General features: G+C 42.8%; 1 protein-coding gene across 2 annotated transcripts; it reads left to right on the top strand.

Annotated features, from left to right (window-relative positions):
* The first annotated feature begins 8976 nt into the window (after positions 1-8976).
* LOC308118310 (serine/threonine-protein phosphatase 6 catalytic subunit-like) lies at positions 8977-15376 on the top strand. 2 transcript variants are annotated; one of them, XR_013935879.1, is made up of 8 exons: positions 8991-9174; positions 11849-11944; positions 12593-12658; positions 12987-13128; positions 13202-13281; positions 13647-13856; positions 14099-14832; positions 15026-15376. XR_013935879.1 is itself a non-coding variant. In XM_080477662.1 (7 exons), exons 1-7 carry the CDS (start codon positions 9100-9102, stop codon positions 14345-14347), a joined length of 918 nt encoding a protein of 305 aa, XP_080333788.1. In that variant the 5' UTR covers positions 8977-9099; the 3' UTR covers positions 14348-15376. The 2 variants fall into 2 exon arrangements, 1 of the variants encoding a protein (XP_080333788.1); XM_080477662.1 differs by having other exon boundaries at positions 8977-9174; positions 14099-15376.
* The last annotated feature ends 1040 nt before the right edge of the window (positions 15377-16416 follow it).

The raw sequence follows: 16416 nt of genomic DNA on the forward strand, positions 1-16416 counted from the left end.
AGTCTGACCAGTGCTCAGATAGTCACTGACCTTTTCAGATGATGTCCGACTGCTTTAGTGGTTAATTTCTTTCATTTACTACTTTTTATTGTCAGACACTTTAAGTGTTGTTTGTAAATTATAGAGTTACTACACTTACCTTCAATGGTTTATTTCAATGTAAAACTCTTTGAATGGTGCCGTCTACTTTTCCTGTCTGTCTGTCTGTCTGTCTGTCTCACACACACACACACACACACACACACACACACACACACACACACACACACACACACACACACACACACACACACACACACACACACACACACACACACACACTGGATACGGCCCATGATTTCATTCATGCTTACAAACTGACAGTTGCATCAACTTCTTCTGCACGTCTACACTCAGAGAGCCAGCTGCATGTAAAACAAAAGGTTTCCTTCATCAAGCACACGTCACCTCACAACGTGTTGCTCACCTGTCTGGTGTCTTTAGGGTTAGTTAAAAAAAAAACTGAGGCGCAGCTTTAGGAAGTGTGCAGGTTTCTGATGTCAGGGGGCTTCTGACTAATGGGAGCAGGAATGTCTGGCTGCAGGATGTAGATTCATGCAGGATCAGAGCAGCCATGCATCATCAACTGACTTAATGTGCTGACAACCTACTGGCTGGCTGTGTGTGGAAACTCCTCAGACACACTCGGTCTAATTATGGGCTGCTGTTGGCACTTGATAATAGGTTCAGGTTGTTTGCACTACCTGCATGTGGGTTTTTACTAATTTCCACATTGGATCCTCATGTGGAACACCTTCTTGTACATAATTGAATGAAAACTCAATATAACAACACATTGATCTGTCTAACACTTCAACCTTGAGGTTTGCGATCCATAGCTCTTGAGCATATCTATAACGGTTCCCAGGGGTGGTCCAAGGGAATTTACTGCCCTGGGTAATGCTGTGACCAAATCAAGGACAAAATCACATCAATATTTACTTCAGTTCGATCTATAGATCCAGTGGAAAACAGTTGCCATAGCGGTAGCAATTGCCCCACTCAGGTTGGTTTTGTTGTAAATGGAGCAGCAGCCTCACTCAGCTCCACACTTGATTCTATTGCCCCCTGAAGATAAAAGCAACAACTCAGAGGAGAAGAGCGCCTTGCTATAATGAACAATTGCGAACATTAAAGAAACTGATGCAAAAACTGGAGATGAAATTGCATCGAACTCAGTTAGAAGTATTTCAAACGTCCTGAAAAGATAGTTTGTTAATCTAGAAAAAAAAAAAAAAAAAAAGCCCTCCACAAAACTCGAACTGCCTACTATTCCTTGTTAATAGAAGAAAGCAAGAACAACCCCAGGTTTCTCTTCAGCAATATGGCCAGACTGACAAAAAAAAAAATCACAGCTCTGGCAAACCTCATATCCCTTTAACAATAAGCAGTTGTGACTTTGCAAACTTCTTTAATGACAAAATTCAAACTATTAGGCTGTCATAGACTACATCTTCAGAATCGTCAGTAGAACGAAAGTTACGTGTGTAACTGGGGTTCTATGAATCCAGGATGAACACCAGAGGCGGTGCTTTAATCACTGGATGATCATCCTTGCGCATACGCAGGTCAAGAATATTGTAACAACAAAGTCAACTGTGACCTCCCGGTGGCTCGCGTGAGTCCATATAGTCAAACCCTGGAAGCTCAGTCTCTTAAACTTCTCGCGAGCACACAAGGATTTCCGAGGGACTGAATGCAGATCGGACCTGTAACATAAGGAATCATTATTGGCAAAAGAAAATGTCTTCTTTCCTACTTTCAGCCATAAGATGGTTGACCCAAGCAGCCTCAGATTAGGTAAGGACAGCCTTGAGGCCATACTGTGAATATAGTTGGCATATGCTCAAGGGCGTGTCTATGGCGGTGCAGCAAATTTCCATATGCTCGATTGCCTTGTTCTGGGCCATTCAGGGCCTTTCTGGGCCTTTCAGGGCCTCAACATGATTAAGGACTCACCAAAATTGGCACAACAATCAAGCGTGGTGAAGATGTACGTATCTAATTAGTTTGAGACATGTGCGTGCCAACCTAGCTCCACAGAGCCACCTACAAACTTTCAGAGGTCACATAGTGGAAAGTTCACTTTCTAATGGTTTTCTAACAGTAATATGCGTCTCTATACCTGGGAATGATGTCCCAGAAGTGAAGAAAGTCTGTCATCTCTCTCCCTGTCATGTTTCAATTTTTTAAAAGTGTGTGCTCTATAGAGACGGCCAACGGTGTGACTGGTGTGAATGAATAATGGTCTCTGTATGCGCTTTGAGTCAGCTTGAAAAAAGCGCTATTTAAATCCAAGCAATTATTATTATTTCCTTTTAGGAATATTTTTCTTGATGATATTCTTAGATGTTGCTGACCATATTATATTTGCCAAAGAGCTGTTCCATACGTTCAACCCTTGTCACTTTCAACTTTTAAAGGTTCTACATTCACACTTTTCTCAAACTTTGCCTATAATTTAAAGATTTTCCCCCAGAGACTATTAAATTACTTCTGATTCTGATTATCTAATATCTCCCACCTAATGATAGATGTCAGTTCTGCCGAGGTAAAACTAATATCTATAGCGAAACTAATGGACCTCATTCACGATTACGTCACATCCTCCTGCGCGCAAAGTACCATGGGATTGTCTGTGGTATGGGGGCTGAAGACGACAGATGTGCTTGTGAGGGACAGAGGCGCTCACCTCGACTCGGGATGTGTTCGGCCTGGTGGTGGTTGAGAGGATGAACAAAGGATCAGGTGGTAGTCGATGTTTCCAAAATTAATATATCCCTCCTCATTTATTTAATATTTGCGAAGGATCGCTTCCTTCACACGGTTGTAGTCCAGGACCGCAACCGTGTCCATTGCCACGTCTGCGCTGCGGGCCTTCCCAGTGAGATAGGGCACCAGGAGAACAGCCCACTCGTCCCTGGTCCAGCAGTAGGCCGTTGACAGCCGCTTGAATGTGGTGAGGTACTGTTCGACATCATTCCCTTCCTCCAGCCTGGGCATGTTACCTCGGTGCCCTGCCATGGATGCTACTTCCGCCGCTGGAGTTGCCGCTAGAGTTGCCGCTGGAGCCGCCGCTGCTGGAGCTGTGTTTGGACATTCCTCCAGCCCTGGTCCTGCCTGTAGGCCTCTTCCTCCTGGGTTCTCAGCGTCTACTCCAGGAGTTGCCGCAGGGCCGCCATCTCACTCACCCGAGGTGGGCTCTCGCACTTGGACTGGAGGGTGGCTCCGTCAAGGTCCTCCGGGTCCTCAGGTGGCTCCATCTGGTCACCTCTGGCCAGTCTGGGGTCTGTCATTCCCCACCAGGTCTGACCTTCCTCCTCTCTGGGTACACACCCTGCACCTCCTCCCCTTTTCTTCCTCTCCTCTCCAGCTTCTCAGATGGCGATACACATCCCCGCGACAGTCAGGGGTAGAGATCAAATACCATGCCTGCGAACTTGAGCCAGGAATGGGCAATAGCACCAACACTTTGACCAGGTTTGAAGTCCCTGACCCGAACATTTATATTAAACCAAGAGTTCATCCTGGCCTGTGCAAGATTATTCTTTGTGATTTTGCATGCACTGCAACGTTTTTGTCAAAAACGACTCACACAGTCCAACAGATTTTGTTCAGTTGCAAGCACAATAGCTTATTTTTAACAATTTCAAAGGGCCACAAACCGTGTGCGCAACAATCAGCCCTGAAGGACTAAAGCCAAGATACTCCTGAACCACCTCCTGTATAGTGAGCAGCTGTAAGTGAACCCCATCATCCCAGTCTTTGTCAAACTCCAGACAGTAAGTACGAAGCATTGTGTTAAGCGTCTGATGAAAACGTTCCAAGGTGCCTTGACCCTTGTGGTGGTAAGCATGAGAATGACAGTGCTTTATTCTAAGCTGCTTCAGGACCTGGACCCCGTGAGGTCGCCCAAACTAAGAGAAAGACTTAGTCAGCACCTTCACCATGACTGGAGTTGTAAATTTAAACACTGAAAACACCTCTGAAATTTATTTCCCGACTTTGTCCAAAGCAGTGGACCTACACCAGCTCTCGCACAAAAGGTTCGCCAACAGCTGAGATCGGACACAGAGGAGTGGGAGGAACGGTCTGATTAGGTTTTCTGCAGACTTGGCACCAGTGACCGCTCTACAATAATGTGTAGCATCGCCCTTCAAGCCTGGCCAGAAAAAAATGGCACAGAATGCAATCATAGGTTTTTTTGTTTCGTTCTTATGCCAATGTGACCAGTAAGTGGATTAGCGTGAGCCAATTCAATTTTCCACTATGATATGGTGTTGGAATAACTATCTGTGTAACCACGTTCCAATCTTCAACCAGTAAAATATTCAGCTGCGTTTATTTACACATTAACAGCCCATCCTTCACAATATAACCAGTAGACATGGATTCACTCACGTCACCAGTCACAGCATCCTCAAACAGATGTTCCAGACTTTTGCCTTCTTTGCTCCACGCTCAACCAATGCTGGGAGCACTGCGGTTTTAATAACTCCTGTCTTGGCATACTTCCAAACTGGTGCTCCATAATGAAATGAAAATGAAATGTTAATACATTTTAACCACATAAATAAATGTGAATATGGACAACAAAATACAATGAATAGACAGTGAATAGAACTTTTATTAGGGGTACACTATTATGGAGTAACAACAGGTTCAAAATGCTTGTACGTGCTCACAAAGAACAAGGCTTTGCCTGATGGTGCAGATAGAGAAGAACATCTGGTAGTGAGGAGCAGCACTGCCAAAGTGAAGACATTTAGAAATCTTTTTCAGATGTTTCAGAATAGCGTGAAATCACAACTTAAGTTTCCATGATGTACTTTATTACACAGAGTAAGTAAACCCTGTTATAACAACAAATTATGTATACATTATGTAAATATTTTTAGCTTCCACTCATTAATTCGTTTAAACATGTTAGCGCTATTATACTAAGACTATCTGTATAAGTAAGTAAGTATAATATATAATAAATATAATAAAGTATAATCATAATAATGGCATGATAGTATTCAAAATATGACAAATTGAAATACAGATCATGTATTCTGTCACATTAGACTTCACGATAACAAGCATCAATTTAATATAGAGACTGCATATAATATTTTATTTTTGTAAATTTTATTTAGCAGCAATTTATCTGTACGTATTCTGTTCCTTAAAAAATAAAATTGTAATTATTATAGGTTGAGGGACCAGCAAAGAAAGCGTTTCATTGTGCAGTGTAAATGTCTATTTATCTATACAATTGATCAAATAAGAGCTCCTGAGACTAAAGTCTTCAGCTGAGTGATGTGGAGTCGAACCTCGTCCACGTTATTTACCACAGACCGAACATGAGCGAGGATCGTGCACGAGGAGGCGAGGCCGTGCGGCATCAGCTTCGCTCCGTTTAGCGGAGCCGCCCTCCCTCGTCTTGTTTACGTTCATGACGCCGCCCGCGAGGCTTCCGCCCGGCCTGGTGCGGCCGATCTACAAGCTGTTGTCGCCCCCTGGTGGAACGCGAGGCATTACAGTACAAAGTCAAACAAATGCAGTCATTATTATGATGAATCGATTTGGGCAGTTCTGGACTAATCGTTTACCAGCCCCTGTGCTACAGTATATTTCCCTCTGGGAGGGAGATGTTGTTTACATGCAGGAATTTATTGGATGAGGACGGTTCTTCTTCTTCTTCTTCTTCTTCTTCTTCTTCTTTTGGGTTTAACAGTAGTTGGCATCGCTATCTATACTAAACTATTCCCACCGCTCTCGGATGGAATAGTAACAACTGTCCATCTGACCTCACAAAGCCAGACATTATTTGGAAGTTTCTCGCTTCTTTTCCAGACTTCAGACAGTCAACACGTGTTTTTGAGAGCTAATCCAGCAAAACGAAGCATTCTGGGGAGAGTTAAACCAGAACTGAGCTGTCACTGAAGACATTCAGTAAGTACTGATAGAAGTGGTTTACACTGAGCAGGATATAACTTAACTACACCAAAATGTCACAAGTGGCTCTTTTAACCCACATTTGATCATCATTGATTGATATTTCTGTGGTATCATAAATACAACTGAAGAATATATGGAAAAAAAATATGAAACATTTATCTAGAAAACAGTTGGTTTTTAAAATCTTCTCCAGCAATGCAACTTACGTATGAGCCGACATGAAGTGAGCTTCACGTTGGCTCATATATTAAATATGTCTCGAGTTTTGCATGACTTAGAAGACGAGACACTGGTCCCACTATGATAAGCTCAGCTTGTTGTTTCTCGGTGTGACAGGGGTCAACATATCTCCCATCTGAGTTTCAATCAGCATTGTACGACCAAACCAAGTCAGCTGCCGTGATGAATCAAGACCTCGATTTTGATTGTCCGCTGGAGAATCCCTCCAGCTCTATCCAGAGCTGTGCCAGTTCTTCTGTCCAACCACAGTCCTGCAGCACATCACGGTGGGCGGACGAGCCCAGGAGCAGCTCCTCCAGTGCTGGAGCTGTTAAGCCCCGGGGTGGATGCTCCAAACAGCTGGCAGGCAGCTCAGCACAATGAGGCAGGGACAAGTAAGACACCCAAGCAAGAGGCAGGGACAGACGTCCTCACACTTCAACACATTTAGAGAGTCGTCCTGATGATAAACTAACAAATTACTGAGAGTCACTTATATAATGTCCCAGGTTTACTTCAAATATATCAGCATGAACATCCACTACTGAAGGATTTTGTTAGTCAGCTGACATTAGCTGAGACATCACACTTAAATATTTAGTGATAAACATTCTACTTGTAGTTCATACATATGAGCAACTCTCCAGTTTTGAGTTTAACATGAAAACATCACTGGAATTTATTTCCACATTAGTCTTCTCATTCCTCGTCATTATCTGATGATTTTATTTAAATATCAAGCGTTGATGTTAGAGTGCTGTTTGTCTTTGTATTGATGGACTGATGTGTATTCTGCTTACTGACACTAACGTCTCCCTCAGCAGAACACACAGTATCAGCGGCCTGTTTATAACGGCTCCTCACCTGCAGACGTCATCTTCCCCGAGGCTCCTGCCATCCCAGTAAGAAACTGAACTCTCCATGTTGCTCATTGACAGTTTGTTTATTATAGTTAGTAACACTCACTTCTCCCTCAGCAGAACACACAGTATGAGTGGCCTCTCTATAACTGCCCCTCTTCTGCAGGGATGAGGACTCCCCCTGCTGTAGACCCAGTGAGCTCATAGTGAACCACTCAGACTGTACAACCAGGTTGATACTGATGTTGTTTGTTTCCAGTGGGACAATATATCAGTGATTAGAATCCCACAACACGTCACCAACAACCTGCGGCCTGCTGAATCACTGGGAGTAAATCAAACCATGTAAATTCAGCTCTTTAGTTCCCGTGTCTTCACTTTCTCACCATTGAAAAGCTTGTGTCTTTTCACCTGTGTAGGAATGGAGAGACTGTGCATGTTGTTCCCGCGGCTGCTTGAATGACTAAAGTCAAACATTCAAAGTAAGTTTCCTTCTGCTGGGTTTGTCCTGAATGTGTTTCTCCTTGATAATAGGCTCTGGATTTCAAATTAAATGGATCAGGTTTCTGCTGATGCACTTGAATGCCGTCGTGATCAGCATCTTTCATGAGACGTTCATTTACCTACTCAGCTTTGTTATTGATATTTTCATCCTCTCATATATTCCTTCATGTTTAAAGTGTTCATCTCCCGTCTCCACAGTTTTGAGACGTTGTTCACGTGCCCTCACACTTTGATTTTCTCTTGTGTTCCTATAGAACGAGAAAGCATGAGGACCAGCAAGACGAAGAGAAGCCGTACACCAGGGAGTCTTCATGATGTTTCTGAAGGAGCAGAGGTCCATCCTCATGGCTCATCTCATCGGGGGAGGAAGTGCGGCTGTTAATAAAGTCCTGGGAGAGAGAGTGAGTGTCTTATGTCTAATGTCACCAATCAGCAGTCAGTGACAATGATAATCTGATGAGTATTATATGAACAAGCTTTCTTTTAGTTGAGCATCAGTGTGTGTGCTGACAGTGTGTTGTCCTTGGTCAACAGTGGAAGTCGTTGTCAGAAGACCAGAAGGACAAATATTTTGATAAGGCAAGAAGAGAAGCTCAGCTGCATGCTGAGAGATTCCCAGAGTGGTCCACCAGTCAGAACTATGTGAGTGAGCTCTGTTTCTACAACATATCATTATGAAAACTCATGAAAGACTCAGTCTATATATGAGATCAACCCATGGAACATTGAATATGTCTTTAATTTACAGGGGAAAAGGAGAAAGAGGATCAGAGCTCCCGCCAAAGCTAAGTTAAGGTATGATTGCTGAGTGTCACTTATATTAGATTATAATCTGTATTGTAACTGCCAAAGATAACTACAATTTCAACATAACCCACATAGGTAGTGGGTTCATGTCCCACGCCGGGCGCCACCTTCCCATGGGCTCACCACCTGCAGGAAAGGTTCTTGATTGGTGCAAATGTGATCTGGGTGACAGTGCTCAGACTGACACCCCCGCAACCCGGAAAAGGATGAATGGGCATCAGGTCAAAGGTTAGAGTTGTTTCATATAACTAAATAAAGTATAAATAAAGTGCAACATGTTGCTTCACACACACATATGCATTTTTCTTTATGTTTTACCATCTGCTTTAAATCCTCCAGATGAAATTCAACATTAAGACGACCTGCCAGGACCAGTCTCCTCACTCATCAACAAGACATTCAGACTTACTGTCCAGATCTATCTATCTATCTATCTATCTATCTATCTATCTATCTATCTATCTATCTATCTATCTATCTATCTATCTATCTATCTATCTATCTATCTATCTATCTATCTATCTATCTAGAGTGGGTTTTGGGGGGTTTGAATATTATCGCTGCTGGGCAGGTTTATTTTGAAGGACCACACCAGAAGCGCACACCGGAAGTGGCGGGTCTGTGCTGAGGAAGAAGAAGAAGAAGAAGAAGAAGAAGAAGAAGAAGAGAAACTTGCTAGCAGGCTAACGGAGTTAGCTGCGTTCTGCTTTTTAGCGCTTTCACAATGGCGCCTTTAGACCTTGATAAGTACGTAGAAATAGCACGACACTGCAAGTATCTTCCTGAAAATGACCTAAAGGTGAGTCTCGAGCGCGGGAATGGGGATTTAATGGTGCTGGCGGAAGCTCACGGTCTGACTGCTCCAAGTTTGCTCAGCTAACGCAGCTAACATGACTTTAGCTGGTCAAAGGCGGAGAATTGCGGTGTCATTGGTGTTTTCCTCTGGTTGTGACACATGTGAAGAGTTATCGGTGCTTAAAATGCTGTAAAGGTCAGTGGAGGCAGAGATGGAGCTGCTGCTGGCTGTCACCGAAACGTTTGTAATGTTGGTGTGAAACATGGAAGCAGCGGCGTGTTGGCAGCGTCTGTGGCTTCTCACCGCCGCCAGCAGCTCTTAACAGAGGTTACACTTTGGATTAACACAACTCTGATTTCACGATGTTATTCAGTGATATCAGGAAAGCCTGCTGTCTATCCCGATTTTTATTCCTCAACCAACAGTGATAGTTTACCTTTCCATTGATACCACGGAGAAGAGCAGAAGCGACTTCTCCATTCTAAGCTCCTTTGGTCCAGTTTGCATCTTTATAATCATCTATCATTCTCATAAGGAAATAAAAAAACAAGAGCAATCAGAGATTTCTGAAAAAGTTTCCTCACATTTACACGAATTAAGAAATCAAGAAGCAGCAGCCATATATAATTTGCAATGTTATCTGAAATTCAAAGCAACCATTAAAAGCATAGAAAGTGAAATCCTCAACCAGAATCCTGGATCACCTCAGAATTGTAAACGGGTTTTCACTGACCTAACATCGATCAGTGGTGAGAATCTGTTGTGTTTTATGACATAGTTTTATTGTAATCCTGAAAAGCTTATAAAAAGAAATCCTGGTCCAGAAACTGGATCACCTCCCAAAAATGTAATGGAATCTTCCCTGGCCTAATATCTATCTGTGGTGAACATTTCGTCAAGGTCTGCACTGTAGTTTTGATGTAATCTTGCTCGCAGACATACAGACAAACATAAATATATGCTGATGATTTTGTTACATCCTTGGCGGAAGTAACAACACAATTACTGAAGTCAGACTCTTCACCTTTTATAGGAACCTCATGAACTCCTTAAATGATTAACTCTATTGATTAATTATAGGAAATGTTTATACTTCAAGATTTAGTCAGTTTGTTTCCCCTTTTTAATCTGCTGAACAGTGGCTGTGTGTTATGAGCTGTTATGCATAGCTCCACTACTTCCTGTCCTATATCATTGGAGTCATAAGTCATAAGCGCCCTCATGTTGCACAAACATCACAGCTGAGCACATGAAATGACACATTAGTTGTAAATAGTCAACTCAAGAGGCACACCACCAGGATATTATATATAGACTATATACAACAACATGAAATTATATGGATTTTAGTTAAGTGTGCATAACATTTTAATTTACCCAGTTTTACGTATGTGAAGAAATGAGAATTGATGAATACTGTACAGTACATGATGATCAAGCTGAATGTTACTCATGTGATTAGAGCTGCAATAATAACACATTTTTAAAATAGCAGATCATGAAAAATACTATCTACAACAATTAACAATATTTGAGTGAACAATCAAGAAAATGATGAGCAGATTACAAAGTAAGTCATACCAGTAAAGAGTACTCAGAAATTTCTGAAGTGCAACTGGAGTGTTGTGCTCAGGTTGACTTTATACAAAGCTGTCTGTCTGTCTCTACCTGGGATCTTATTTGTCCAGAAATATTGCCTTTCTGCCTTTCTGTCTGAGTAGCAAAGCTCTCAGTGACCCTCTTATTGAAGTTAGAAATGTTTTTAACAAGCTTTTTCTCCATGGAGAGCATGGCAGGAGCATTGAGACGATTCCGTGTCATGGTGTTCCTCGGGAAAGTCACACATGATGCACGCATAGTGCAGCGGTAGTATTCTTACCTGACGCGTGGGAGACTCTCGGAATTCAATTCCCGGCAGATGCGCAGTTTCATTTATTGTTTTATTTTTTTAAACTGCTGTCTCTCAGTGGGTGCTTGGTCTTTTCTGTAGTCAGTTTCAATAGTATGGTCACGTACCATTGTTGCAAACTACTGCAGAAGTAAGTCGGGGAAAGGGTGAGGCTCATTAAGACATTTTACACTTTATGCACTGAGTAAACAAATGTTTTGCGATGTCGGACCTCCGCTTCCTGTCCCGGCTTCGTACAACTCTCTAGTTTGGGATCGTTTCAGCTTTGCTGTTGAAAACACTGACAAGGGAGAGAAAACAGTTGACAGAAATTTCACCGTCTGCAAATGATCCAGTACGTAAAAGCAGGAGCAACATGAGCATGCATCACCCCCGTAAACAGCCTGATGTAACGCTTTCTGACAGTCGAGGACTCAAAAAGGTAGCGCCAGTGAAAAAAACAACCGTATTGAGAAAGCTTTTCAACAGATCTATAGTGCAGCTTCAAAACTCTTTACGCACAAACCGAACCAATACCGTGGCCCAAAAACCGAGTTTCAGACCGAGCTGAGGGCTTCCTGTACCGCTGCCCCACTAATTGTTACCTTGAAAACTTTCTGTCCAGTTAAACAAGCAGCAGTTTGCGTGTGAATATAAGATTGTGTCTTGATGGTTTATCTCTTTGGATTTTTCTCTCTTAAAACTTGATGACTGAATGTGTTGGTCTGATGCAGCGATGTCGTGTTGGATCAGGTCTCCTGTGACCCTTGACGTCTTCTCCTCTTATAGAGATTGTGTGACTACGTTTGTGATTTGTTGCTGGAAGAATCAAACGTCCAGCCAGTGGCGACTCCAGTGACTGTGTGTGGAGATATTCATGGTCAGGTATGTTTGTTCTTTCTATCATTTTATTTTTATTCAATGAACAAACTGCACTACTCCTTTTAACTTTGGAGAAAAGCCTCTGAAACAGACATTATTTAATCTAACTTTATTGAATCTCTTTTACATTACAGTAAATTCAGGCCTAAAACATTTACTTAGAATAGCTAATCTTCTTTAATCACGATTTCCTTCCTTACTCACCTTGGTAAAATGCATCTCCCTGACCTCAAATTAAACTTTAATGGCCACGCAGAGTCCCGCACCACACTTTGAGAACCGCTGGTTCATATTGAAGAGTGAACTCATGTTGGCAGCGGAGCCCAAACAAAATTGTACACATTATTGGAGTGTTAATATCGATATGATTGGCTGATAACTTGGAAAAACAATGAAACCTGTGAAGGGTTCTACACTTCTGTTCACACACATAAGTGATTAAACTGTTGGACACAGGCAATGAAATGCATCTTGTAATGAACCAACATGCTTCAAGCAATGATTAAATACATAGACAGGAATCAAATTATCTGAATAAAATGGGATATGAACTTGTATCTATATGAATGTCTACAGCTACATGTAAGTGTATAGAGTACATTGTTCAAATGTGGTGAGATTTAATAACTTCTGTTAATGGTTTCTGTCTAGTTTTATGACCTATGTGAGCTCTTCAGAACCGGAGGCCAAGTTCCAGACACAAACTACATTTTCATGGTGAGTGGAGCTTTTCTATCGTCCGTCTGTTTTTATGTTGCAGTAGATTATACCCACAGAGAAAGTCAGTCTAACTTCCTGTTGGTCTGATCAATCAGTTCTGTCCGGGATGTGCTTGAAAATAAATCAAACATTTGGGTACACAGTTACTTCCTGCTTTATTTCGGGGTGAGATGTTGATGTTTTTAAATATGTGACATGTTGATGAGATGAGCACGTTTGACAAGAAAACCAGGCTGAAAGAAGCTTCAGTGCTGTTGATCTCGCATTAGGATGCACTGTTTGAACACGTCTGCAACACGACTGAGGCCTCCTCTCCTTCCTGCAGGGAGACTTCGTAGACCGGGGATATTATAGCTTGGAGACGTTTACCCACCTGCTTGCTTTAAAAGCTAAGTGGCCTGACCGCATCACGCTGCTGCGAGGAAACCACGAAAGCAGACAGATAACACAAGTGTATGGCTTTTATGGTATGTACTCGGTCAACGTGCAAGCTTCCTTTGTGTTTGCTCACATTAACAGTTCAGTTCTGCTCATTTACAGATGAGTGTCAAACAAAGTATGGAAACGCCAACGCATGGCGGTACTGCACAAAAGTCTTTGATATGCTGACTGTGGCAGCTGTAAGTTCCTTCATGATCTTTTCACACTGCTCAACACATTTACCTGGAACACGACAGCTCGTGAGAGCAACAGATTTATTGCAGCCCTCGTAGAACTTTCCACACGGCGTGTTCCACTTTCCTCAAAGCTCAGATCACCCGTTTGAATTTCACTTCCTCCAGGAAGAAATAAGTTGTAGTGTTCCAGTTGATCGCAACATCCCAGGTCAGAAACACTGTGTCTTCCTGGGAATCACTAGAATCATTCCAGCTCATTTATTTCACAACAACACACCAGAAAACACTCGTATGTATGCTTGCGTCAGTTTGTTTGTGTGAACCGGTTCAGCTCCGTTCTGATTCTGGTGTGGTGATTTTGGACTCAGTTGATAGACGAGCAGGTCCTGTGTGTCCACGGTGGCCTTTCACCCGACATCAAGACATTGGACCAAATCCGGACCATCGAACGCAACCAGGAGATTCCTCACAAGGGGGCTTTCTGTGATCTGGTGTGGTCGGACCCGGAGGACGTGGATACGTGGGCGATCAGTCCGCGAGGCGCCGGCTGGTTGTTCGGCTCCAAAGTGACAAACGAGGTAGGTGGAGTCATTGAGGCTCTACGGTCTCACACTGCTAACCACTCCTGCAGTTTAAATAGGTGACGTTTCATGTAGTTCAACTAACAGACTGTCGTTTATCAAAGCCATTTCGCCTCTCAGCTGAGTTTAACGTCTGCAGCTGTGGTCAAACCTCACCGGGTGAAAGCAGTGGGCGGAGCCACGGAAAAGACAAAACATGATCGAACGCATGAAAATGACGCTGGTGTTTTCGTTTTCAGTTCGTCCACATCAACAACCTGAAGCTCATCTGCCGGGCTCACCAGCTGGTTCACGAAGGCTACAAGTTCATGTTCGAGGACAAGCTGGTGACCGTGTGGTCAGCGCCCAACTACTGCTACCGCTGCGGGAACATCGCCTCCATCATGGTCTTCAAGGACGTCAACAGACGAGAGCCCAAACTGTTCCGCGCCGTCCCCGACTCAGAACGCGTCATACCCCCCCGAACAACCACGCCCTACTTCCTCTGAGGAGCGCTGCTGGTCGCCCGCCTCCCAGAACTTATTTATATGCAAACCTGTTTTCAGAAATTCACTTGAGTGGCGTCTCTTTCAGGTTGTATAGTGTTTTGTAGTGGCACAAGATTTCCGTCACAAAGGGAAGAGAAGTCTTCCTCTCCCATTGAACAAGTCCTCCTTTTACCCTTCTTCATAATTCATGAGATGAAAACATGTTTGATTTCAGTGCTTCACTGAAGCGAATGAAAATGTTAAATTGAGTGGTACATGCCAAAGTTCATGTAGAATTAAAGTGAATTATATTGTGTAGCAGTTTGAGCTCATGGTTGCCTTTTGAAAAGATTAGTTTTCTCTTCTTAGCATGATTATTTCTGGAATTAGGAATTCAAAGTTTTGAAATGTTTGAAGGCCTCAAATTGCTAATCTGCCCATCTTCCAGTTCTTTGCCTTCGCTGCTTCAAGGCAAAAAAGAAAACTTGTTTTCCTTCGTACAGTTTGTAGACGTCTGCCAGCCGTGCTGCTCCTCACACATTAGCCACATTCATTCATTCATTCACACGCATGGTAATAGCTGCCTTGCAAGGTGCCTGCACACAAGCAGGACCTTGAGTTCGGTGTCTTATCCGGCATTCAGAAAGTTAATTTGGGAGGAGGCAGACTGCAGCTTCATCGCCTCCTTCTGTTTGGAAGGAGGCGATGAAGTCACACTTTGTTTGAAAAGAGAAAGCAGAATTGCTGGCTCCATTCTTTTTTTTTTTAGATTTCCTTCCTAATTTATTCTTTTTAAAACTACCCTGCAATAACTGCACACACACTTTTTCATCCAACAGCCAGCAGGAGTCTGTTTTTAAACGGTTTTAATTTAGCCTTTTCTCTGAACTGCAGTGTGACAGATTGATGCCACCGGAGTGGCTTTTCTAAGCAATATCGGTGAATAACAAAGGAACAGTTTCTCCATTAGTCAGTGTCCTTGTAGCAGAAAACTGCTCTGCTTAACATCATTACCTGTTTTGTAGTTTGAATAAACCTTCATTCACTGAGATGTTTGGGTCGTGGCTTCTTTGTGTGGTAACTGATAAACCCACATTGTCTTGATGATCTGGACTGTGGGTGGAAAGCAAAGTGCATAGAGCATTTGCAAACTGGATCACTTATATTTCAAACAAATCGACATCGCATCACGCTGGCGGAAAATCAGAAAAATGGCTCTTCATCATAAAGGTTGCATACCCCTGGGCCGATACTCCCACTCTGGATTTTCTCTTATTGACATAACTTCAGGTTTAATCCTGGGTCACCCCGGTGGTGAATGTCTGACCAGGGGCCTATACTATAACCCGTGATAAACATATCCAGAATATCTCGGTTTCCTGGGTTGACCAACTCCTGATAAAAGGCAGGTTTACAACTCTGTAGTTTAACCCAGAGTTTTCTTTCAGGATCAGTGCTTATGCACATGAAAGGGGCAGAGTTTGCAGCGTCTGACCAGTCAAACACAAGGAAAAAACTGCAGAGCCGCTTACATTACCATAGAGGACCAGTTATTTTCCAAAAGCATGAAGAATTAAAACTCACCCACGGGGCTAAAAGCAACACTGTTGTCGCAGCCAAAGCCTGAAAATTGTATAGGCCCCTGCTCTGGAGCAGGTTATGTTCTGGATAAGATCCCAGTGAGTATACAAGCTCCACCTACTGACCAATTAGATCTTTTGGAAAATGAAATGCCCATTCTCATTTGATCCTGATTGGTGCACTGTTTCACAGCTGAGCAGAGCAAAGAAAGAGAATTTAGAGCAATCGTTTTGACATGATAAAATGAAGCATTATCACTGATGCTTTGAAGGATGGTTCTGTTCTTAACGTCACTACGTCTATTTGGCTCCACAAGGGTTGATCAGAAATAACGAGGTTAATGGTCGCGTCTGATATAGCTGCACAAACATAAATTTATGGAACACACATCTGATTGTTATTCTTTTTAAAACTACCTGAATTAATATTACAACTCAAAACGCACTCACACAGGAGAAACTCAGTTTGAAAACAACTCGACGGAAAATATAAACAGAAGAAGAGAGGTG

Source organism: Lipophrys pholis (genome assembly GCF_963383615.2).
Source record: "Lipophrys pholis genome assembly, chromosome: 12".
NCBI lineage: Eukaryota > Metazoa > Chordata > Actinopteri > Blenniiformes > Blenniidae > Lipophrys > Lipophrys pholis.

What these genes read in the sequence shown, in the direction of transcription:
- LOC308118310 (XM_080477662.1), top strand. Translation starts at nt 9,100, where the DNA reads ATGGCGCCTTTAGACCTTGATAAGTACGTAGAAATAGCACGACACTGC. An exon ending in TTCCTGAAAATGACCTAAAG is followed by an intron (nt 9,175 to 11,848) that starts GTGAGTCTCGAG and finishes CTCCTCTTATAG; the next exon opens with AGATTGTGTGACTACGTTTG. An exon ending in ATATGCTGACTGTGGCAGCT is followed by an intron (nt 13,282 to 13,646) that starts GTAAGTTCCTTC and finishes TTTTGGACTCAG; the next exon opens with TTGATAGACGAGCAGGTCCT.